This window comes from Saccostrea echinata, unplaced genomic scaffold, assembly GCF_033153115.1.
Source record: "Saccostrea echinata isolate AGI-Se365-2 ecotype Australia unplaced genomic scaffold, CSIRO_AGI_Sech_v1 ptg000012l, whole genome shotgun sequence".
Taxonomy (NCBI): Eukaryota; Metazoa; Mollusca; class Bivalvia; order Ostreida; family Ostreidae; genus Saccostrea; species Saccostrea echinata.
Genome location: NW_026889761.1, coordinates 15,573,389 through 15,598,967, shown reverse-complemented (window position 1 = coordinate 15,598,967; position 25,579 = coordinate 15,573,389). Strand labels below are relative to the sequence as shown.

The 25,579-nt window shown below is 33.8% G+C and overlaps 1 protein-coding gene across 2 annotated transcripts; it reads right to left on the bottom strand.

Annotated features, from left to right (window-relative positions):
* Nucleotides 1–611: 611 nt before the first annotated feature.
* On the bottom strand, nt 612–25,265 carry LOC133186013 (histone lysine acetyltransferase CREBBP-like). 2 transcript variants are annotated; one of them, XM_061321296.1, is made up of 3 exons: nt 25,029–25,265; nt 20,776–20,916; nt 612–979 (listed from the first exon to the last, which is right to left on the bottom strand). In XM_061321296.1, the coding sequence occupies exons 1-3, from the start codon at nt 25,222–25,224 to the stop codon at nt 975–977; spliced, it is 342 nt and encodes a 113-aa protein (XP_061177280.1). In that variant the 5' UTR covers nt 25,225–25,265; the 3' UTR covers nt 612–974. The 2 variants fall into 2 exon arrangements, with proteins under 2 accessions (XP_061177280.1, XP_061177279.1); XM_061321295.1 differs by lacking the exon at nt 612–979 and adding an exon at nt 19,984–20,538.
* Between the last annotated feature and the right edge of the window lie 314 nt (nt 25,266–25,579).

Sequence of the window (25,579 nt, the reverse complement as noted above, 5' to 3'; positions counted from 1 at the left end):
AATGATAGTTGACAGCTTAAGATATCATATCTAAAAAATTAAGTTAAATCTGGTGGTTAATTTGTGGTTAATTTGTTGACCCCCCAGCCTCCTTAAACAGCACGTGCCTATACTGTAGAGTTTACAATGATAATGAATATGAGGTAAAAGCAATTTTCAAAAGCAAATTATCATAACTTTCTGATAAAATAATCTAAAATGAAAATCGTAAAGATTTTAATCTGCTTTCAGGCGAATTTAACAGAATTAAAAGTACAAATGTTGACGTTTTGTGTACTGGGGTCCGAGAAAGGAAAAACCACCAAATCATACGTTATCGCGGCAAATGTCAAACAAAATATTTTTCTGCACAGTTAAAAAATTACCACTTCAAGTGGCAACAATGTTTATAAGCCATAGGTGTATTTTTATGTTGCGTTTACACTATTTTGTTTTTCTTTGAAAGCGATGGAAAAATGAGAAATGATAACAAGTATCAACAAACCTTCGCGAGCCCTGCGTGAGTGTCGCCAGGTTCCCGTTTCTTCCTTATCCAACGATTTTATTAATCCCCAAACTAAATTTTAGTCAGGAGAGTTGCTTTTTCAAGCTCTATTTTCAGTTTCTTTTTCTTTTGGTCGACTTTGTCAATGTAGCAGGCCTACCGGGCTTCCCTCTCTTACCATGCTGTTTTGTTTATGAAAACTACGCATGCGTGCATAGCATGGAATGTGGAACCCCGAACACTTTGCGATGTATATATTTATGTCCCATAAATAACTATTAATTTCAATGAAATAATCAAAATTATTTAATTGTGAAAGTTGTAATTTTCTGAAAGTTTATACATCCATGAGTAGTAAAAAAATTCCAAATCTTGTCGGAAAATTTTATCAAGTCAGTTTTTTGATGAGATGCGCCGTACTGTCACTTTAAAATGATAAACAAATATTGTCATGCACTGAAGAATTGCAGTTTTCACATCAAAGGACAAATCACTCTAAAAGCAAAAAAGAAACATGGAGTTAAAATTCTAGAATGGTTCTTAAAATTATGTATCCTTCCAATTTGTCAGGAACAATTAAAGTGTACGTAGGTAATGCTTTGAGGTCATCCCCACCTTTTTTTTATATAAAAATCTTGATTAAAAAATTGTCTGGTGTATATTTTTTTTCTCCACTTGACACTACCTGGTCCAAACTTCACCCATGGATAGAGGGTGTGCAGGGACCTTGAACCAATTCTCCAAGCAAAGGTCAAAGTCAAAAAACCCGGTGTAAATCCTTGTTCGGTGCATATTCTCTCTCCTCTTTGCTCAGTTGCTTAACTTCATGAATAGAGTGTCCTTTGAAAGAGGGTATGCAGTGACCTTAAACCAATTTTCTAGATGAAAGGTCATACGAAAAATTTGTTCATAGAATGCCTTGCCTTCCCTTGACCTCACCTGGCTCAAACTTTACCTATAGAGTACCCATGGGTTGAGGGTGCTCAGGGACCTGAAACCATTTTTTTTTTCAAGTAAAGGTCGGGAGAAAAAACTCCTAGTGTAAAATCCCTGTTTAGAGCATATTTTATCTCCTCTTGGATCTGTTGGGCTCATACTTTATCCAGAGAGTACCCTTGGGTAAAGGGTGTGCAGAGACCAGTCACCTTGAACGAATTTCCTAGAGGGTTAGGGTCAGAAATTATCATTGAATAAAAATACTTGTCCAGAGCCCATTTTCTAATTTTTATAAATGAAAGGCCAAAGTCAGAAAAGACCTTGTGTACAGTCAGTGTCCAGACTTTACTTTTTCTCCCCTTGGCCCTACCTAGATAAACATCAAGTTTCTAGGTTCGTGGTTAAGTTTTTTTTAGCAAACTTCTGTAAAAAAATTTCTTGAACATTTATCTCCCCATCCAAGTCACAAAGAAAGTACAAGTGGGTTCTAGACGTAAATCCATCAGAAAATACATGACTGTCTTCGTATTTCATATATTTTAGGTATGCAAAAATGAATTAAATTATGTCTGAAAACTATACTCACATGGACCCTCACCTGACTTGATGCAGACAAGTAAATATACCCCTCAGGTATAATTGTCATATATGGGCCTGCACAAAATTGGACTAGGCAGGATAAAATCATCATCTTAATTAAAATAACAAGAAACACACTAGAGGTGTGATAATATAACATCTCTCCCAAGAATCAATGAGTCAGAAAAGTTTAAACTTACATGAAAGTTTCATTATATAGTGTAGATTAATTTTTCAAAACATAACACCCCCCCCCCCCCAGGTTAGGGTGGGGCAACAAGATGTGTCAGTTTTGATCCAACTTCAAAGAGACTGCACAAGTAGATTATACAGATATAAGTTTGTTTTATCTTCTTTGATTTAGTTGAACAGCGTTGTCATGGTTGCTAACAATAGATACAATCCAACCTCGTTATCTCAAAATAAATGGGACCATGAACAATCAAATAAACTTTGATGATTTCAGATATCCTTGAAATAAAGGGGAGTTCTGGGAATCACAAAATCATCAATTATCTTTCAAAAGTTGAAAAGGTTATTGCATAAAATGCAAGAGGAGTTCTGGTAACCAGGTTTTTGTAGAAAAAAGTCATTTTTGGCCTCGGTTTTGCCCCTAATATAATATATAAAATTCCAAAACTTTGTTGCACATCTACAGGACACCACCACTGCTTGAAATAAAACAGGAGTTTGAGGAAGAAGAAGGTGTGACAGACGGACGGACGGACGGACGGACCAGAGTAACAACAATATACCCGATCTTTCTTTAGTATAATAAAGTGTTGCTTTACAAAAAGAACATTTGTCTGTAGATTCTTTTTCCACTTAACCTATACGTTTTACAACAAAGTAAATAATGCATCTATTTGTAATAAAATTTCCCATTGTTTTTATCGAAGTCTGCTTTTATTTTGTGCTGATGAAAATTACTGTATTATCACATTTCCTGACTTTACTTTTCTCTATTTAAAAGTAGTTAGTTGATCATACATTTTTTTACAAAGTATACCAAAAAAGAATTTACAATTTCGATTTTTAAACATACAATATTTCAAGAGAGAGACAGAGAGAGAGAGAAATAATTTATAATACCATCTTCTTCCTTACTAGAATTCGGTGTCTTTCAATTTCTTTTAAAAGCAATTATACGAGTGTTGTTAGAAAAGTTCGCGGACAAGTTCTATTGTGAGCGCTCTATTTGTGTTACATTAAAAGTTTAGACTTTATCAAGTTAAACTCATCTATAACAGTCTAAGGGGGGAGACTGTTATAGATAAGTTTAACTTGATAAAGTCTAAACTTTTAATGTAACAGGTTATATCGCATGAAATTTCACTTATGAAATTTAATGAAATTTTTACTTTTGTTTTAAATCATATTTCACTTCATTTTAAATATACAAATTTAATTACATTTTATTTTAAGTGTTCAAATTGATTCAATTTCAAATAATCAATTTAATATGTTTTGAGTGATCATTCTCTTAGATTTGAATATAAATTTACATAGAAATATATGTGTCATTTAGCAAATTCAGTTTCATTTTCTAATTATAATTATTTACATCGGCAATTCTTTTGATTTTGGCATGTTTTGTACTCAATTGTCATGTCACTGGACATATAACAGCTGTTTTAACCTTTGGGTAAATAAGAAAATTCTTTTTCTAATTTCGGCCTCTTTTGAAATAAATTCTTTCGAAGATTGAGTTGACACATCAGAACTTTTTATAGATAAAATTATTTACTTTCACCATCGGTCAGCTTAATCCTTTCTTTGTTAATAACTCTTTTCTCGGAAACTAGGTAATTGACTTTCACACTTTTCGCTGTTTTGTTAACATAAGTAATTAGTGTCAACTCATCTAAGAAATTCTGCGAAATTAGCTTAAGGACATCGAAATCAAGCTTCCTGATTGGTCATTGAGAGCAATTCCGAATTAAGCCGGGTGGAAAGCGAATTCATGAAATTCACTTTCCATTCGATGCTTAAAGAATAAAGAAGTACATTTAATTTATAGGAATTTGTTTCTCTTTTCCATCAGGTAAGCTTGAATAAATTTATTTTGGTATTTTCAGTAAATTTTCATTCAAATATTGTTTTAATGCTCTTTTGATGAATTCAATAGATTTTATGTTTTATATTCTGAATGGGCAAACATTCTATTATTTTTAACTTTTTGGTGAACTTTGAGTTTGTCACTTTATTCATAATTTTAGAATTGTATGACTTTCTTACCTTTAACTTGTTTGCGTACTTGTTTGATACTGATTTATTTTTACTTAATGTGTTTTGTATTGTTTGTTAAAATTGTGATTAATTAATTGAAATTTTTATGCAAAGTTCTTAATTTGATTCTTTGAAATCTCTTTTTATAAATTTGAACTTCCCGCGCTGATATTGTTAAATCTGTAGTGAACTCTTCAATGTAGGAAGGTAAATTTGTTAAGCGATAGAAATTCGTCGGCTAAGTGTAAGAAACATTTTCAAGATGTTTTCTTCTTTATTATTGAATGACAATAGGTAACAGTTTGATTTCTGAATTTTATACATTTTATAAGCGTTATGCATAATTTGATTTCTTCGGAGTTATTGTCATCTCCCTCGGGAGATGACACATTAAGTTTGAATCACCGGAAGTAAAGTCCTAGTGTAAGCTGCCATTGATAAGCTGGTGGTCTGGCAAAGGAACTGACGATGACACGATTTCTAAATATAGAGATGTAAACAAAATTGGCCAAAGTCTGTCTTATTATTAAACAAATTGTCCAATTTAAAGTTAAAGTAAAACTACACCAGGGTTCATTAAGAGTAATAGAGGAAGGATCACTTGGGTGGTGGTGGGTCTTCATTAACGGCTTATATAATATATACATAAACATTGTATCTAGGCTTCTGCGTAAAACGACGGTCAGCGCGCGGGGATCAAAATACACAAAACATGGCATATTGAATGTATAAGCCAAGGCGTGGATCCAAGATTTACTGACGAAAGAAAACAGTGAAAACATTTCAATAACAACTCACATTAAATGTATATATACAATAGCAAAAACTTTACTTTTATGTGCACTTTAGTCAATCGATAATTAATGCCGTATATATGAAAAGTAAAATAGAACTTATTAAAAAAATAATAATAATAATAAACTAGATGAGATCTCGTTGCGAGCAACGAGTAGGTCTTCCGTCTGATTTTTCGATGAGATGAGATGTGATTTTGATTAAGTTTTTGTTAAAAGATAATGATATAAAGATTTCCCTCCTAAGATTTCATTCTTTTGATTTATATAACATAAACTTGAACAACTTTCGTTCAATATTGCTTTTCAAAATGTTTCCCCTTTTCAAGATAGAAAGCGTAAAAGATTTAACATTCAAGCCACTTATGGCCCCTAATTACGCGATGTCGAATCAAAATTTTACAACATATTGTTGCATATTGTTATGTTAAGCATTTTTACTTCAGAAATTTATAACAAATTCTTGATCATTGAAGAGTTACATTTTGTCTTTTGGCCTCTCTGAGCCCCTAATTTGAGGAGTCAGCCCCTTTTTCTTAGTATCAAATGAAAGGTTTTGTGATTTTGAAGACTTTTTGTTCAACAACTATTCAGAGATTTCTTTTCGTTGTGGAGAGATGCCGAATTTGAATATTAAGGGGCCACCCCTCCAAGTCCTTAATGGGGCCGTTTGACAAAAATTGAAAGGGTACATATTGTTTAAAACATTATTCTGACCATCTTTTGTTCAGTATTGCATATCAAAATATTCCCCATTTTCGAGATATAAAGCGTCAAAGATTTAGCATTCTGGCCCCTAAGGACCCCTTATTACGTAACATATGAACATGATCTCATATTATATTGTTGCAAATCGTTAAGATAAACATCTTTGCTTCAGTAATGTATTACAAAATATTGATCGTTAGAGAGTTATATATGAAAGTCTTTTGGCCCCTCCGAGCCCCTAATTTGAGGGGTCAGCCCCTTTTTCTTGATATTAAATGAAAGGTCTTATTATTTTGCATGTTTTTTGTTTTATATGTTTTAGGAAAATATTTGCAGGTAAAAAGATATAAAGGAAAACGTGTCAAATTTTGTGAGATGCTTGTGAGCCAATTTTTCGAGCCCAGGCGAGCTTCAAGGCATTTTGAGCTGGAAAAATACAGATGCCAAATGGCACATCTATAATCTTTCCTCTATCTTCACTGAAAATCTTAACTCAATATCTAAAGTCGTTTAGGAGGAGTTTCCAGGACAAGCCGACCCTGTGAAAATCAGAAAATCTTCAATATCTCAAGATAGGAAGTGACGTCATCAATGAAAAAACTTTCCAATAAGGTTCAGATCAATACCTATCAGATCTGAAAGTTTCATGAAAATCGGCCAAGTCGTTTATGAGAACTCGCGCGCACAAAATCGGTAAGAATAATAATAACTAGATGAGATCTCGTTGCGAGCAACGAGTAGGTCTTCCGTCCGATTTTTCGATGAGATGGGATGTAATTTTGATTAAGTTTTTGTTAAAAAATAATGATATAAAGATTTCCCTCCTTAGATTTCATTCTTTTTATTTATATGACATAAACTTGAACATCTTTCGTTCAATATTGCTTTTCAAATTGTTTCCCCATTTCGAGATATGAAGCATAAGAGATTTAACATTCTGGCCACTTATGGCCCCTAATTACGCAATAGAGAATAAAATTTTACAAGATATTGTTACGTTAAGCATTTTTGCTTCAGTAATTTATAACAAATTCTTGATCATTGAAGAATTACATTTTGTCGTTTGGCCCATCTAAGCCCCTAATTTGAAGGGTCAGTCCCTTTTTCTTGATATCAAATGAAAAGATTTGTGATTTTAAACATTTTTTGTTCAACAACTATTCAGAAGTTTCTTCTCGTTTTCGAGATATGTGGAATAGAAATATTTAGGGGCCAACCCTTAAAGCCCTTAATGGGTCCGTTTTGCAAAAATTGAAAGAATGAATATTGTTCAGAACATTATACTGAACATCTTTTGTTCAAAATTGCTTATAAAAATATCTCCCCTTGTTTAGATGTAAAGAGTCAAATATATAGCATTCTTGCCCCTTTTGGCCCCTTATTACCCAACATATGATCTTAATTTTATAATATGTAGTTGCAAATCGTTAAGATGAGCATATTTGCTTCAGTACTTGATAACAAAATATTGATCGATCAAGAGTTATACATAAAAGACTTTTGGCCCCTCTGAGCCCCTATTTTGAGGGATCAGCCCTTTTTTCTTGATATCAAATGAAAGTTCTTATGATTTTGAAGACTTTTTGTTCAACAATTATTCAGAAATTTATTTTCGTTTTCGAGATATGCTGAATTGAAACATTTAGGGGCCAGCCCTTGAAGTCCTAAATGGGGCCGTTCTGCAAAAAATGAAAGATTGGATATTGCTTAGAACATTTTTTTGAACAATTTTTGTTCAATATTGCTTTTCAAAATATTTCCCCTTTTTGAAATATAAAGTGCCATATATTTAGCCTTCTGGACCCTTTTTGTCCCTTATTACGTAACATATGATCAAAATTTTAAAACATTTAGTTGCAAATTGTTAAGATGAGCATTTTTGCTTCAGTAATTGATAACAAAATATTGATCGATCATGAGTTATACATAAAAAACCTTTGGCCCCTCTGAGCCCCTAATTTGAGGGATCAGCCCTTTTTTCTTGATATCAAGTGAAAGGTCTTGTCATTTTGAAGACTTTTTGTTCAACAACTAGTCAGAAATTTATTTTCGTTTTCGAGATATGCTGAATTGAAATATTAAGGGGCCAGCCCTTCAAGTCCTTAATGGGGCTGTTTTGCAAAATTTGAAAGGTTGCATATTGTTTAGAACATTATTCTTAACATCTTTTGTTCACTATTGCTTATCAAAATATTCCCCCTTTATGAGATATAAAGCATCGAAGATTTAGCATTCTGGCCCCTTTTGGCCCCTTATTACGTAACATATTATCAAAATTTTAAAACATAAAGTAGCAAATCGTTAAGATAAGCATCTTTGCTTAGTAATGTATTACAAAATATTGATCGTTCAAGAGCTATATGTAAAAGACTTTTGGTCCCTCTGAGCCCCTAATTTGAAGGACCAGCCCTTTTTTCTTGATATCAAATGAAAGGTCTTGTCATTTTGAAGATTTTTTGTTCAACAACTATTCAGAAATTTATTTTCGTTTTCGAGATATGCTGAATTGAAATATTTAGGGGCCAGCCCTTCAAGTCCTTAATGGGGCCGTTTTGCAAAAATTGAAAGGTCGCATATAGTTTAAACCAATATTCTGACCATCTTTTGTTCAGTATTGCTTATCAAAATATTCTCTCTTTTCGAGATAGAAAGCGTCAAAGATTTAGCATTCTGGCCCCTTCTGGCCCCTTATTACGTAATATATGATAAAAATTTTAAAACATATAGTTGCAAATCGTTAAGATGAACACTTTTGCTTCAGTAATTTATAACAAAATTTTGATCGTTCAAAAGTTATATATGAAAGAGTTTTGGCCCCTCTGAGCCCCTAATTTGAGGGATCAGCCCCTTTTTCTTGATATCAAATGAAACGTTCTTGTCATTTTGTGCATCTTTTGTAATATATGTTTTAACAAAATATTTACAGGTAAAAAGATATAAAAGAAAACGTGTCAAATTTTGCGAGATGCTTGTGAGCCTATTTTTCGAGCCCAGGCGAGCTTCAGCGTCTTTTGAGCTGGAAACATATAGATGCGAAATGGCACATCTACAATCTTTCCTCTATCATCACTGAAAATCTTATCCCTTTATCTCTATTCGTTTAGGAGAACACCCCAGGACAAGCCGACCCTCTGAAAATCAGGAAATCGTCCATATCTCACGACCGGAAGTGACGTCATCAAAAACCAAAAAAACCTATCAAGATCAGTTGATTATCTTTCACATCTGAAAGTTTGATGTAAATCGGCCAAGCCGTTTCTGAGAAATCGCGTGCACAAAATCGGTTGGAAGAAAAATAATAATAATAATAATAAGAATAGGGAAAAAGAAACCGAACGAAAACAATAAGGTCTTCCGTTGGAGACGGAAGACCTTAATAACTAGAGGAAAGTTCGTTGCAAAGCAACGAGTAGGTCTTCCGTCCGATTTAAGATCTTGACTGTGATAGATTTACTCAAAAAAAAAAAAACAACAACAAACAAGAAGGAAGAACAAGTATTATTGAATAAAATAGGCGATTGAATTATTCAGAATATGTTTAGAAACACATGAAAGAGTGATATCTTTTAGCTTCAATCCATTTCCGGTTCTTTTAAATTCACTTCCGGTATGACAAGAAGTGCTCAAAACGACATAAAACTCCACAGTGAGTGTGTACAAATCTTTCCTGAAAGTTTGGATGAAAAATATTCATTTTTTGGACAACTTCCAGTTTAAAAGTACAACTTCCGGTGGAAATGAAATGACTTGAAACACTATACAGTCCCTGAAACGTTCTACTTTCCCACTTGAACGGTGAGCGAACGCTGAACGAACGGTGAACGAACGCTGAACGAACGCTGAGCGAACGGTGAGTGAACGATGTGTGAACGCTGAACGCAACTTGGTGAACGATGTGTGAACGGTGAATGGTGAGCGAACGCAGAACGCGAACGGAGCGCAAACGCGAACGCAAAGTGAACGGTGAACGAACGGTGAACGCAAGATGAACGATATATTCGGAATGCCTCTGGTCTTTTCTTTGCATTGAAATTATTTTATTGTATTATAATGTCAGGTGCCAAAAAAAAAAAAAAAAAAAAAAAAAAAAATAAGTAAACCAATAAATGAATGAATAAATAAGTCAATAAAATAAATTCTCCAAAATTGTCCTAAGAAAGACGATTCATGCACATTAAGTTTTTAATCACACGATTTTTAACGCATTAAAACATTGCAATTGTTGCCGAACGCTGAAGTATAAAAGATATTTTTTTAGTTGGAAAATAAAAATGTTTATTCTTATTTGATAACAAATCAGAGAAAACTTCTGACTTATAGAATGAATTAAAGCGATTGTAACATCCATTCATATATGTATCTCCGTGTCAAGGCGATTTCATGTAAAGTAATAAAAAAAATTAATTACAAAGGTCAATGGACGTTTTGCATTTATACGCTCGTATTTTAAATGTTTAATACAATAATATATTATGTGTCATTTCTATTTTTCATGATGATTTATTGAGCAGACTTCTACATGTATCTGTAGATGGCCGTGATTATACTCAGACAAGATAATACAAAGATACATATTCATATTATTTGTTATAAATTCAATTTTCAGAACTTGATATTTAAGTAATATGCTGTTATAATTTTTATCGAACAGACAAATGAGAGAGAGAGAGAGAGAGAGAGAGAGATTCCGTTTCAGCCCCCCCTTTCCTTTCAGGCTTCACTAAATGTTTGCACCTATATCAAACAATAACTCTGAGATTTTTTTCTAAATAAATTAGACAGTGAAAGTAACTTTTTTTTTAATCAACAAATCATATCCATCTGTTTGACAGTATTACTCGTTTTTATTTTCCTGCTTCAAGTTCACACGAAGTCCACGTGCTTGTCCTGTCAATCAAAATCATTCGACACTGTGCAGGTGTGAAAGTTTCGTCACATCGAAGACGAAGTGCGAGTATTTCCAACAAGTTATAACATTTATTTTTATCATTTCTAGATTTGACACCAACATTTGAATAATTAGTGAATAAAATATATTGGGCATTAACACTTGAATTTGAAACATACTCTGCCAATTTCAAATACCACCGCCGACACGTGTACATTTTGAACTACTATTGTTTTGTGACTTTTTTAGATGCATGTTTGTTTTGAGACTGAAATTTTTGTTCTAAAAAAGACCTTAACTTTTTTTTAACAGGTTAATTAAAATTTCCTGGAAATACAGTACTGACTAAGTAACCGATTTAGGGGAAGGGGGGGGGGGGGGTATTAATTATATCGAATAGCAAACATATAAAGTTACGGTGAAGAAAGATTTTTTTCTCTATAACTATAGACTTTACATACATGTATTATAGTAGCGAATATTCTGTAGTGCATTACATTTCAAATAAATATTTCCTTTAAACACACTATCAATTTAATTCGCTCCAAAGATAATAAATTAGCAGGATATCCGCAGTACTATGTATATCTCTCAGAACTAGTTCTATCATACTTTCTGTTGTAATTGAATAAAAAAAAACGCATTAGAAATATATATTTTCGTAATTTTGCTGCGTAATTATTTGACTTGGATAATTATATCTCCATTAACGATTTGTCGTCTTTAACAAAACATCAAAATGTTGCAGTGCTTGAAGTATTTGCACATTGGCCTTAGTTAAATTTAATATTTCAGCATCGTTCTACATAGGTACAGGATGTGCTTATAACAACATTTTTTTTCCAGAGTAATTTAATAAATAACCTAATAGCTAAGTTAGAATAATAAAAATATATATCTTAGATTTTTCCCCCATGAAATAATGATTCTTCAAACACGATATGTTAGTATTAAATTAAAAAATCCGTTACTCCTTACCTACAAAAAGATAAGTCCTTTCACTTGGGAGTTCCGAATGGCAATGACAACTGAACGATAGGTGAACGCTGAACGCAAGGTGAACGCAAAGTGAACGGAACGAAGAGCAAACGCTGAACGCTTTGTGAACGGTGAACGCGAGCGCACGGTGAACGGTGAACGCAAAACTGTGAACGGAGAGCGAACGGTGAACGCACGGTGAACGAACGGTGAACGCACGCTGAACGAACGGTGAACGAACGGTGAGCGAACGGAAAAATGGGAAAGTAGAACGTTTCAGGGACTGTATATGTCAATGTTATAAACATTTAAAAATTTTAAAATATCAAAAATTGCATATTTTTAAGCTACTTCCGGTGGAAAACAGAAGTGACGCCGGAAAAAAACGAAACACCACAGACAAATGTACAGATCATGATCTATTATCCCAGAAAATTTCATGAATCCATCTTCAACCATTTTTGAGAAGAGGCACAGACAAAATTTCAATTTAAAAAGAGAAAATCAAGTATAACTCGCGACCGGAAGTGACAACATCAAAATAAAAAAAAATGCCTTAAGTTCATGTAATTTGCCATCATTGCTGAAAGTTTCATGAAAATCTGTCGATGCATTTATGAGAAATTGCGTGCACAAAATCGGTAAGAATAATAATAATAAACTAGACGAGCTTGTTGCAAAGCAACAAATAAGTCTTCCGTCTAAATCTCAAGGAGATGTGATTGAGATCGAGAGACTTCTACGGTCATATATGCAAAAATGAGCCATTTACCATTACTCTCGGTGTGACCGGAAGTGACGTCATTTTGACGACTTTTAATGGTCACCTTAGCTGCTACTTGTCATTTTGAACAACTTTTCTTCTATGAAGCTATACAAATTCTCGATACTTTTTGAGATATCAGGAAAACACTTTTGGCCCCTCTAGCTCCCTAATGTTAGGGGCCAGGCCCTTATTGTCGGTATCCTTTGAAAGATCGTAACATTCTACACAACTTCTGTTCTATATGTTTTAACAAAATATTTACAGGTAAAAAGATAGTATAGAAAAAGTGTTAGAAAAATTTAAAATTCAAGATAGGACATTTTTCGGGCCATAGCGAGCGCCGACGTGCGGCATTTCCTGTTAAAATGAAATGCGTTATGCATATCTACAGACATAGGTCTACCATACCTAAAAGTTTCATGTTTCTAACTAAAGCCGTATATGGGAAAATCTGGGGACAACCCGAACCTTCGAAAACCATTAAATCGGCAATATCTCCGGACCGGAAGTGACGTCATCAAAACAGAAAAAAACGCATAAGGTTCAAGTGATGATACATAAGTCCTGAAAGTTTCAAGGAAATCCATCGAGCCGTTTTCGAGAAATCGCGTGCACAAAATCGGTAAGAAAAAAAAACAATAATAACTAGACGAGCTTGTTGCAAAGCAACAAATAAGTCTTCCGTCTAAATCTCAAGGAGATGAGATTGAGATCGAGATACTTCTACGGTCATATGTGCAAAAATGAGCCATTTTCCATTACTCTCGGTGTGACCGGAAGTGACGTCATTTTGACGACTTTTAATGGTCACCTTAGCTGCTACATGTACTTGTCATTTTGAACAACTTTTCTTCTATGAAGCTATACAAATTCTCGATACTTTTTGAGATATCAGGAAAACACTTTTGGCCCCTCTAGCTCCCTAATGTTAGGGGCCAGGCCCTTATTGTCGGTATCCTTTGAAAGATTGTAACATTCTACACAACTTCTGTTCTATATGTTTTAACAAAATATTTACAGGTAAAAAGATAGTATAGAAAAAGTGTTAAAAAATTTAAAATTCCAGATAGGAAATTTTTCGGGCCATAGCGAGCGCCGACGTGCGGCATTTCCGATAAAAATGAAATGCGTTATGCATATCTACAGACATAGGTCTACCATACCTGAAAGTTTCATGTTTCTAACTAAAGCCGTATATGGGAAAATCTGGGGACAACCCGACCCTTCGAAAACCATTAAATCGGTAATATCTCCGGACCGGAAGTGACGTCATCAAAACAGAAAAAAACGCATAAGGTTCAAGTGATGATACATAAGTCCTGAAAGTTTCAGGGAAATCCATCGAGCCGTTTTCGAGAAATCGCGTGCACAAAATCGGTAAGAAAAAAAAACAATAATAATAATAACTAGATGCGTTTCTTGTTGCTTGGGCAACAAGTGGTCTTCCGACCGAACTTTTCTCCAGAACGCTATGCTATCTCACTTCATTTAATACTTTATTGCAAGTATTTTTCGTTTGCGTTTATGTAACACAGTCATTCAACATACATCATAATTAATAAAGGATTTCTGTAGAATTTCTGTTAACAAAGCTTTAAAAAATAAGCAAAAACTATCATACATGTCTTCACGGAGAAAAATATTATTTACAACTGAAAAAAAAGAGAAACAATCTCCCGCTCCAGCAGGATTCGAACCCCCAACATACGAGAAAATTTGGATCGGTCATATCTTTGCAAGAAATGCATCAATCAAAATGATGAAAACATACATAGAATTCTTAGAAGACTCTCTATTAACCCTGTAAATTTCAAAGAAAAATATTGAAAAACAAAAAAGTTGCAAATTTACCAATTTGGAATTCACTTCCGTTCGCGACCGGAAGTACAAACGACGAAAAATAAAGGTCGATCACCATATCTTCATTTGTTGTTCTATCACGTCAGTGAGTTTCAATTTCATATCTTTAGCCGTTCTCGAGAAAATTAACGGACAAAATTCCATTTAAAAAATACAATTTTCCCCAAAAATCGCGAACGGAAGTGAATTTCAAAAAAGTGAGGGACACCCCTGGAGATATATTCATGATGCATCTTCCCTGAAAAAATCTTTTAAATTGAACCACGCATAGCTGAGATATGGGCTGTACTATGAAAAAAAGAATAATAATAATAACTAGATGAGATCTCGTTGCGAGCAACGAGTAGGTCTTCCGTCCGATTTTTCGATAAGATGAGATATGATTTTGACTATGATCTTTGTTAAAAGATAATAATATATAGACTTCCCTAATTAGATTTCATTCTTTTGATTTTTATAACATTATCAAAGAGCTATAGATGACATGCTTTTGGCCCTTCTGAGCCCCTAGTTTGAGGGGTCAGCCCCCTTTTTTCAAAAATTGAAAGAGTGCATATTGTTTAGAACATTATTCTGACCATCTTTTGTTCAGTATTGCTTATCAAAATACTCTCCCTTTTCGAGATACAAAGCGTCAAAGATTTAGCATTCTGGCCCCTTGTGACCCCTTATTACGTAACATATGATCAAAATCTTATCATATTTGTTGTAAATCATTAAGATAAACATCTTTGCTTCAGTAATGTATTAAAAATTATTGATCGTTAAAGAGTTAAAGATAAAAGACTTTTGGCCCCTCTGAGCCCCTAATTTGAGGGGTCAGTCCCTTTTTCTTGACATCAAATGAATGGTCTTGTGATTTTGAAGACTTTTTGTTCAACAACTATTCAGAGATTTCTTTTCGTTGTGGAGATATGCTGAATGGAAATATTTAGGGGCTAGCCCTTCAAGTCCTTAATGGGGCTGTTTTGCAAAATTTGGAAGGTTGCATTTTGTTTAGAACATTATTCTTCACATCTTTTGTTCACTATTGCTTATCAAAATATTCCCCCTTTATGAGATATAAAGCATCGAAGATTTAGCATTCTGGCCCCTTTTGGCCCCTTATTATGTAACATATTATCAAAATTTTGAAACATATAGTTGCAAATCGTTAAGATAAGCATCTTTGCTTTAGTAATGTATTACAAAATATTGATCGTTCAAGAGTTATACTTGAAAGAGTTTTGGCCCCTCTGAGCCCCTAATTTGAGGGACCAGCCCCTTTTTATTGATATAAAATGAATGGTCTTGTGATTTTGAAGACTTTTTGTTCAACAACTCTTCAGAGATTTCTTTTCATTGTGGAGATATGCTGAATGGAAATATTTAGGGGCTAGCCCTTCAAGTCCTTAATGGGGCTGTTTTGCAAAATTTGGAAGGTTGCATTTTGTTTAGAACATTATTCTTCACATCTTTTGTTCACTATTGCTTATCAAAATATTCCCCCTTTATGAGATATAAAGCATCGAAGATTTAGCATTCTGGCCCCTTTTGGCCCCTTATTATGTAACATATTATCAAAATTTTGAAACATATAGTTGCAAATCGTTAAGATAAGCATCTTTGCTTTAGTAATGTATTACAAAATATTGATCGTTCAAGAGTTATACTTGAAAGAGTTTTGGCCCCTCTGAGCCCCTAATTTGAGGGACCAGCCCCTTTTTATTGATATAAAATGAAAGGTTTTGTGATTTTGAAGACTTTTTGTTCAACAACTATTTAGAAATTTATTTTCGTTTTCGAGATATGCTGAATTGAAATATTTAGGGGCCAGTCCTTCAAGTCCTTAATGGGGCTGTTTTGCAAAAATTGAAAGGTTGCATATTGTTTAGAACATTATTCTGAACATTTTTTGTTCACTATTGCTTATCAAATTATTCCCCCTTTATGAGATATAAGGCATCGAAGATTTAGCATTCTGGACCCTTTTGGTGCCTTTTTACGTAACATATGATCAAAATTTTAAAAGATATAGTTGCAAATCGTTAAGATAAACATTTTTGCTTCAGTAATTAATAACAAATTATTGATCGTTCAAGAGTTATACTTGAAAGAGTTTTGGCCCCTCTGAGCCCCTAATTTGAGGGACCAGCCCTTTTTTCTTGATATCAAATGAAAGGTCTTGTCATTTTGAAGATTTTTTGTTCAACAACTATTCAGAAATTTATTTTCGTTTTCCAGATATGCTGAATTGAAATATTTAGGGGCCAGCCCCTCAAGTCCTTAATGGGGCAGTTTTGCAAAAATTGAAAGGTTGCATATCAATATTCTGACCATCTTTTGTTCAGTATTGCTTATCAAAATATTCTCTCTTTTCGAGATAGAAAGCGTCAAAGATTTAGCATTCTGGCCCCTTCTGGCCCCTTATTACGTAATATATGATAAAAATTTTGAAACGTATAGTTGCAAATTGTTAAGATGAACATTTTTGCTTCAGTAATTTATAACAAAATTTTGATCGTTCAAAAGTTATATATGAAAGACTTTTGGCCCCTCTGAGCCCCTAATTTGAGGGATCAGTCCTTTTTTTCTTGATATCAAATGAAACGTCTTGTCATTTTGTGCATCTTTTGTAATATATGTTTTAACAAAATATTTACAGGTAAAAAGATATAAAAGAAAACGTGTCAAATTTTGCGAGATGTTTGTGAGCCTATTTTTGGAGCCCAGGCGAGCTTCAGCGCCTTTTGAGCTGGAAACATATAGATGCAAAATGGCACATCTACAGTCTTTCCTCTATTTTCACTGAAAATCTTATCCCTTTATCTCTTTTCGTTTAGGAGAACACCCCAGGACAAGCCGACCCTCTGAAAATCAGAAAATCGTCCATATCTCACGACCGGAAGTGACGTCATCAAAAAACAAAAAAACCTATCAAGATCAGTTGATTATCTTTCACAGCTGAAAGTTTGATGTAAATCGGCCCAGCCGTTTCTGAGAAATCGCGTGCACAAAATCGGTTGGAAGAAAAAAAATAATAAGAAGAAGAAGAAGAATAGGGAAAAAGAAACCGAACGAAAACAATAAGGTCTTCCGTTGGAGACGGAAGACCTTAATAATAGAAAACAGACGGAAAATAATAAGATCTTCCGAAGGAAGTCGGAAGACCTTAATAAAAGTGAAAAAGAAACCTAAGAATAACAAGAAGGTCTTGAAGACGGAAGACCTTAAAAATAATAATAATAGGGAAAAAGAAACAGAACAAAAACAATAAGGTCTTCCGTTGAAGACGGAAGACCTTAATAAATAAATGAATTTCGAGGAAGCACAATTTAGGCAGAAACATAAATGTCTCTAATTTAAGTAACTCAGTACTGCAGGCATTGGAATAAAGATCATAAAGAATCATCATGAGTATTTTCTCGGATATGTGCACTGTATTCTTTTTTACTTAAATTTAATTTACCCCTGTAGAAAAGTTTTAGGAAAAGATAGTCTTCTTTACCTGGCTCAGATTTTAAGAATTAATAAACAAAGCAACTGTTATCATATTTCTTTATGCCATTCTAATTTGCGTTTTTTGTCAATGAGAAAAGGTTAAAAAAAAATCACTCTTGAAATAAAGCCAAAATTATAAAATGTGTGTCTCTTGGAACAGCCTACAAAATCGATGTTGGTAGATTGGGGTTCTTTTCAGTGTGTAAATACTTAATTTTAAATGGTAACGTTTCAATTTTATTACCTTTCTATGCATGATTTTTTTTTTCCAAGGAGCGTATACATGTACATGCACTTATATTACACATAATATAGCGTTAGAACATGAATCTACATGAGCAGCAGAAGGGCATGATGCAGGAGTGTCTCAGTTTTTCCCTTGATATTCCCAGTGGCTCGATGGCCAAGTCACATCAGAGGATACGATTAAGGAAAATAAGGAAAGTCTTGGGAAATTAATTCAGGTTCAGATTAATTTAAGTTGCGCTTTAAAACTTCTTTGCTGTCGTAGTAGGCGGCTAAGAACTAAAGTCAAAAGAAAATTTTTTATCCATCTTCTTTAGGAATAATTGTTAAAGCTATATATGGCGTATCTGAGCTAAAAAATAAAAATACGAGATTGGGTGTAGTTTAACATGATATATGTTATTTACGTTGAAATTAAATAACCTCATGTTTCCATAGTTCGACTGATTAAAAAAATTAAACTGTGTCTGTTAATTAAAATCTGAATCGGTAAATAAATCGGTTATTGTTTTAAATTTCTAATATCTTTGAAACGTGATTGATTTAAATTGTGAAATTTACAGGAAAGTCCTATTTTTATATAAAGTAATAAAACAAATAGAAAGATCTTTTTAATTTAGGTAGTCTGAACTTATATAAAAAAATACGCAATATATGACTTTAAATAATTCTTACGAATATTTCTCAGTGGTTAGAATTTTTTTTACAGACATTATACAAATGTAAAATAATACAGGCACATAGCACCAGGAGGGCCGTCCCCTTCCACTTTTTTCCCCAAACATTGAAAAGGCGCACCCTTGACCCCTCTTCCACCTTTTGTTGCAGTATGGTACGTCAAATCATCCCACGAGAATGTATTATAATATAAAATATGTTTGTCGGAAAGGTTGTAATCCCTCCTTCAAAGAAATGAAATTGTTGAGTTTGGATAGCCCCTTTTTCCCCTTGTCAAAGATTGTTCAGATAAATCGTCGATTTTTTTTTCTGTCCTCCACCCCCCCCCCCCCTTTTTTTCAAAAGCGATACTGCTGCCTGTAAAAGCTGAGAAAATAATATAACATTCCACCACTGTTTATTCTGTGACATTAATGAAGCCAAAGAGATGACATTTCAGGCTTTCTGGAAAGCCAAACTTGTTCATCTTTAGTTTATAAGCATGAAACAATCATACCTTCTCTCATCGAGTTTACTACAAGGTGTATCGAAATTTGTTAACTTGTGTTTAAAATGTTTTTCACTTTCCATTCGATGCTTAAAGAATAAAGAAGTTCTTAATTTATAGGAATTTGTTTCTCTTTTCCATCAGATATAGCAACCAGTAGAAAGCCGAGTGGCGTACTACAAGCTAATTCCCCAGACATTCACACGATACAAAAGTGTGTGTGAAATTTGCATTAAACCAGTAAATCTCGGCACACAAAAACTATTGACAATTTCCAATAAATATGCAAATATTTGGTTTTTTTCGATGATCTATAAAAAATTTACAGCTATTTTATATAGATAAAACATGCTTCACGGGGCATGTCACTTTTTCGCACATTTACATTACATGGGGATTTCTTTTTTGTGGAATTAAAAATTGCACTGTTGTAGCGCACAAATATTTATGATAATTTACCTTCCGCTACAATAATCATGAAACGTCATATGGCGAAATTTTGAATTAAATTGGAGGGGTCAGAACAAAGTCAAGAACGGCAACGTCATTGAACGTCTTGGAGCACCGCGCTATTAAAAAAATATGTGTGTAGACTAGAAAATACCCGAAAGAGCCTAAAATGTTGTAGATGCTTCTGGGAATTGCCTACACGTATTTAGGACCAAATTGTTCAAATTGTAGTAGCTTAATAAGAATGGAAGGATTGACATTTTTGATGATCAACTCTTGTGATACTCCAATACACCGCTTATCGCATGGACGTTGCGCCTATGGATTTTGCATTATTTCTATATACTATGTAGACATTGATTTTAAGATCTCACTAATATCCGATACGCCACAATAAGACATTTTAGAATAAAAGTAACATGTCTTTATACAGTTATTTAATTTTTAAGTAAAAAAAAAAACATGAAAAATCTACAGAAATGAAAGATATTTAGAACTGTGAAAAGGCTTAACAATTTTGGAAATAGGTTGTCACGTCACCTAACGTTAAGCGATTGCTCCGTGAATCCTATGACCGCACAATATAAATCATTGTAAATTTTCAAACTTTTAGTAAATAAACCTAATCTTTTTACATACTAATAAACAAAAGATAAGAAATTAATCAGACATACGTCATTCTTCAAAATACACATTCCGCCGAAACATGGCTGAAATATTGCCGACTCGGCGTAAAACAACAATAATCAATCAATCAATCAATCAAAATACACATTACATTTTCCGTAAATGAACGTGTCCGCGAACTTTTCTAACATCCTTCGTATATTTTTTAAAGAAAAAAAAAACAAAAAAGAGTAGACTTGTCCATTCCTAAACATTTGCTGTGCATGTATATGCTCTCTTCATCTGACTATCACTCCTCGTTAAGTTGTGAAGTTAGATTGCTTGTATCAGTCGCAGATCCCACTCTACCTAAATGATTTATAAAGCTCTGAGGTGCAATTGATACAATGAAATTAAAGCATTTTAAAAATTCTTGACTGCTGATGCTTATAACAATCAGTATATATTTCATTATTATCATAATTCCATTTTTGCTCTCCACAATAATTATATCTTTGAAAAGGCACCGCAAGTACATCATCATCTCGCAGTAATATTAAAAATTGATAATCTCGTCAATACTTGAAAAGTTCATAGGTTTCTTACCACTAGGATAACTGGTAGCTTGATTCTGTTCTGTTCTGTTTATTTCCAGGACATACTTTATAGGAGAACACACTGGACAATCATTCCTAGTACAGTACTTCCAATGTGTAATAATCTGTCTGGACGACACACAATATGCAACTGGGGAAGAGCATGATTCAGTAAGATATAATTTAATGAAGATGTTATTTCTCGATGTACTATATCTCTATTTAAGATACTGTGAAACCACGAATTTTCATTGGGGTTTAATTTTCGTTGTTTTTCGTTGTTTTCGATGTATGAAGAGACCCATGAATTCACCACGAAATGTAAAATGTCATATACAGAACTACTCAACAATTCTACATCCACGAAATAAAAACCCCACAAACCCATAGTTTTTCTTCAAACCACGAAATTTGACCCCACGAATATATGTGATTTTACAGTATCTTAACTGATACAAATTTTCCTTACAATTGAGTAAATCGTTCTATACTGAAAGGAAAAAGAAACGCAGGGTAAACTTTTTAGGTAAAATAAGGTTATATATTTCAGACGTATTTTCCAGTTTTCCTATCTAACATTTAAAATCATCTTTAATAAAAATGTAACCAAAATCTCGTTTGATTTTCTCCAATAATTCATGACGATACTCCTAAAAGTGAAAAATGAAAATTCTCATTATCTCACTTGTCTCCCTCGCGCATTTGTCACAGCCTTGATTCTCCAATGCATGGAGTTCATCAGTGTGTTTATCCTTCTAATAGGGATATTATTCAACAGTTCCGAGAAGGCAGCCTTTAGTTGATTGAGACCAGCTTGGACATTTTAAACCCTATCGTCCACGTAGTCCCACAGACGTTTGATGCGAAAAAGATGGACTTGACGGAGACCAGTCAAGTGGATAAATGTGATTGTTTGCTAGAAAATCTTGACAAACCCTGGCAGCATTGGAAGGGGGGTTAACATGCCCCCAAAAACAGGCAAACGACGCATGCATGCACGAGTTAGAGGAACACTAACGTAAAGTTGACGAGCTCACAAACCAAAATCGCGCTATCGATTTTCTTAAGTTTTGGGGTGAATGTAACGATTATGATAGCCTGCTGTATAGCAGTTTTAGGGTAATGTGATGGTGATTATACAGGTGGCAGGATGAATAGCCCGATCTTGACGTGGCGCTGTTACGCGTCAACGTCATCGTCGCGGTTGGTTGGAAACCTTTCTACACCCTCTCTTAGAACGGCTAAGAGGTTCTATTGTGGAAAAATTCACAACAAACTGCACAGAAACCTGTCGTTGCCTTTATCTTTACTTAGGCAATGGAAAAGCCAGACCCCATGGTACTTCCGTCTACCGTACCTTGATTTCAAGAAATGCAAATCGACTATAAATATCGAAAAAAATGTGAATAACTTTTTTTTTTGCAGCTACGAGATGTGTTGAAAAAATGTCGTCTTTGATATGCACGTGATTTAGGCTTTTTACAACTTTCCTTATGTGATGTCATACATTTCACGGTTGACTAGTTCTGAACACTGATTTTAATGCACAGAAACCAAGTTATCCCTCTGACCAATTTTCATAATTTTCGATAATACAGTCAAAATTTTTTCGCATATTAAGTTACCAAGCGTTTCTTTTTCCTTTCAGTATATATTAAACGTTAACATTTAACAATCAACATCTAACATGATTTCTGATACAGATCTTAACTTAAAAATCTTATAAAAACACTTATAAAACACTGGTTTGACTGATTGATTGTGTTTTGTTTTACGTCCCATTCGCGAATTTTTCACTCATATAGGGACATCATCATATAGCGGCTTCAAATTTAGACGTACATGCATACTTGACACTCAGGGCCATTGAGCAGCGAGGGTTCTTTATCGTCCCCAAGCTTACACGGGACCTTGGTTAATAAAGTCTCATCCCAAAGGCCCTTGACTTTCACTTCTAAGCCGGGCGCTTGGCGAGGGAACAGTCACTAGTACCTTTATTTACGTCTTAGCTTTTACGTGGCGCGGCAAACGAGAATCGAAGACTGGTCTACCGATCACGAAGCGTACGCCCTACCATTAAGCTACCGTGACCGGTAACACTGCTTTGAAGGCATGTTTTGAACATATTTATTGTATAATTAATAACGGAATTGGTTACAAGTTCTATCAACTTGGGAAAATCTTTCCCTGTAATATACACAATAATTATAATAATAATGATTGTGGAACGAATTATTTACAGTTGTAATGGAATTGTAAAGTTATATATATATTAGGGATGGCAATTTGTAACCGGTTAACAGATTACTCGGTCGGAACGATGGCAATCGATTAGAAAATCTGTAATCGGTTAATCGGGAAAAAAAATTGTTGAATTGAACACATTTTTTAAAAATTTATTTAGAAAAAAAATCTCAGCACAAAGGATGATCATTTAGGATTTAACGGATCTAATTTGGATACATGTAATTATGAATCTCCAGACTGAGACCGTAGCGTAATTGGTCAGTTTATGTAGTGTTAATTACTGTGAAAACGCCATGTCGTTACCCCTAGTTTGTTTTACTTCTTTAATGATAATAATTGAATCGTTGAGTACTGTGAATTGGCGTGTTAATTTGTCGTTTTTCAGTTTTCCATCCAATCCAATTATTAAAAAAAATATTGTAAATTAAGGGCTATAGAGTTCACATGTAGTTTTGATTATCATAGTGAAGATGCAGAAAGAACATTTGTGACATCTGCTCTGGAAAATTATCAAAAATTTCTTAGGCTTTTTTCATGGTTTTCTCAATTTTTTTCTTGTCTACTGGAATTTAAATAAAAAAATATGTACCCGTAGTCTTCTAATCCAGAATCAAGACTAATGGAATGTTTTAACTTCTATCGTCTTATTTGGGTCTATTTGTGTACATATGGACAGGGCTACTTGAAAAACAATTAGTTGTTAAAAAAAAAAAAAAAAAAAAAAAAAAAAAAAAAAAAAAAAAAACGTGCATTTTGATACGATTACCCGGCTAATCGGTCGGAACGTCTTGCGGTTAACCGATTAGCAATTCTGTAATCGATTGCCATCCCTAATATATATATATATATATATATATATATATATATATATATATATATATATATATATATATATATATATATATATACACACACAAAATATTTCAAAGACACTTATTAAGGGTCTGTAAAGATGCATGTAAATGATTACATAATGATAACAATGCTTTTGAAATATATGGAGATAACGAACAGTTTTCAAGCTCAAAAGTCCATTTAACAATACAAAATGGGAGCAGAGCAAACACGGACCTCCAAAACATCAAAGGTCGGATCTGGTGCCATGGAGGAGTGAGCATCCCCAGCTGACCGGTCACACCCGCCATGTGGTCCTTGTCATAATTTAAAAATAACGGAACAATCCTTCGACAATTCAGTGTGTAAATAATGGCCTAACAATACGTTCTATTTCCACTATGGAAGAGTTATTATAATACTTCTTAGTGCGCTCTTTTGTGAAAAAGTCGGAAAATGTACAAATCTCGCGGGATTTCTGGGATAAACGTAACATAAACATGTAAACAATATGTTGAATGCCGATGAACATTTCCTAAGAAAATGCAAATGAAATATTTTATTGTTGTGGACTTCATATACATCAAGAGTAGGAATGACAACGAACAACGATATCAAGTCAAAATCTATTGTTGATCGTATGCATCTATTTATCGTATGGTACTTCTAAATACAATACACATGCCTCGGAAATGTCGTATTTTTTATTAATGGATGATAAATTTAGGGTTCTCGCTCTCTCACATATGTCTTTTAGTTCTTCTATTCTTTAACTGGAATGACAAATACATTTAACATTTAAAATTGGATTGAGATTGGCATGTTTTGTATTATCCGCCACGCCATGCTGTCCCAGTCAGACGACCAAACGCGCCTCTAATTTTGAAGAGTTCACTAATGGAAATAAAACGTATTAGTATGAAAAACATCAGTGCTCTGGACTTTAGAGCTCGAATACTGTTCGTTATCTCCACATTTTTCATTAAAATGATGAATACACGGCGGTCATGACCTGTCTACATTCTGGTGTTTTCAAGGGTCCCTGTGTATTTCTTGTAAATTTTTGTATTGTTTACAAGATTTCTAAAACTGATCAGAGTATTCTATCTTTAAATAAAGCCTGCTAAACTAACAACAGTGAATTAGTGAATTTTGTAAATTCACAAGCATTTTTAAATTTACCTTTACAAGACTTTCCTGCATTACAGGTTGTCATATGATTTAGCACATTCTTCATTGTCCTACAGTGGGGTAGGAAGCACACTTCTCCATTGGTCTGCTCATGCCTCCGACACTTGTTTGCATGTAGTAACAGCACTAATTGTTGTTGAATAAGTTTTCGTTTTTCTAGGTCAGCAGTTGGTGGCTGTTGACTCATCTTCAGTCTTTTTGTGGTTGTATTTTATTCAAGAACCAAACGGAATACTAGGATGTCATCAACCAAAAAATGGCCGCTAAGAGTGAAATTTCGGGTGTTGCTAAAACGCGGAACGGAAAACGGAACGGAAAGCGGAACGGAACGGAAAACGAAAAATTTGATGTCAAGTTTTCACTAAGAACAGGAATAATTCAGACTTAAGAAGCAATATTCTTTATCTAATACATGTAGATCATATCTACTTACAAGTTATGGTAACAATGTGATTTATTCATGATATTTTTTCCTCAAAACATATGGCATATATACATGCAATGGTCAATAAAATACACATTAATTAGACTCATATCCCATT

Coding starts and splice junctions, on each gene's coding strand:
- LOC133186013 (XM_061321295.1), bottom strand. CDS start 25,224: ATGAGTCAACAGCCACCAACTGCTGACCTAGAAAAACGAAAACTTATT. Junction 20,917..25,028: donor TGCAGGAAAGTCTTGTAAAG/GTAAATTTAAAA, acceptor GCTCTTCCCCAG/TTGCATATTGTGTGTCGTCC. Junction 20,539..20,775: donor AGCTACCAGTTATCCTAGTG/GTAAGAAACCTA, acceptor TAAATCATTTAG/GTAGAGTGGGATCTGCGACT.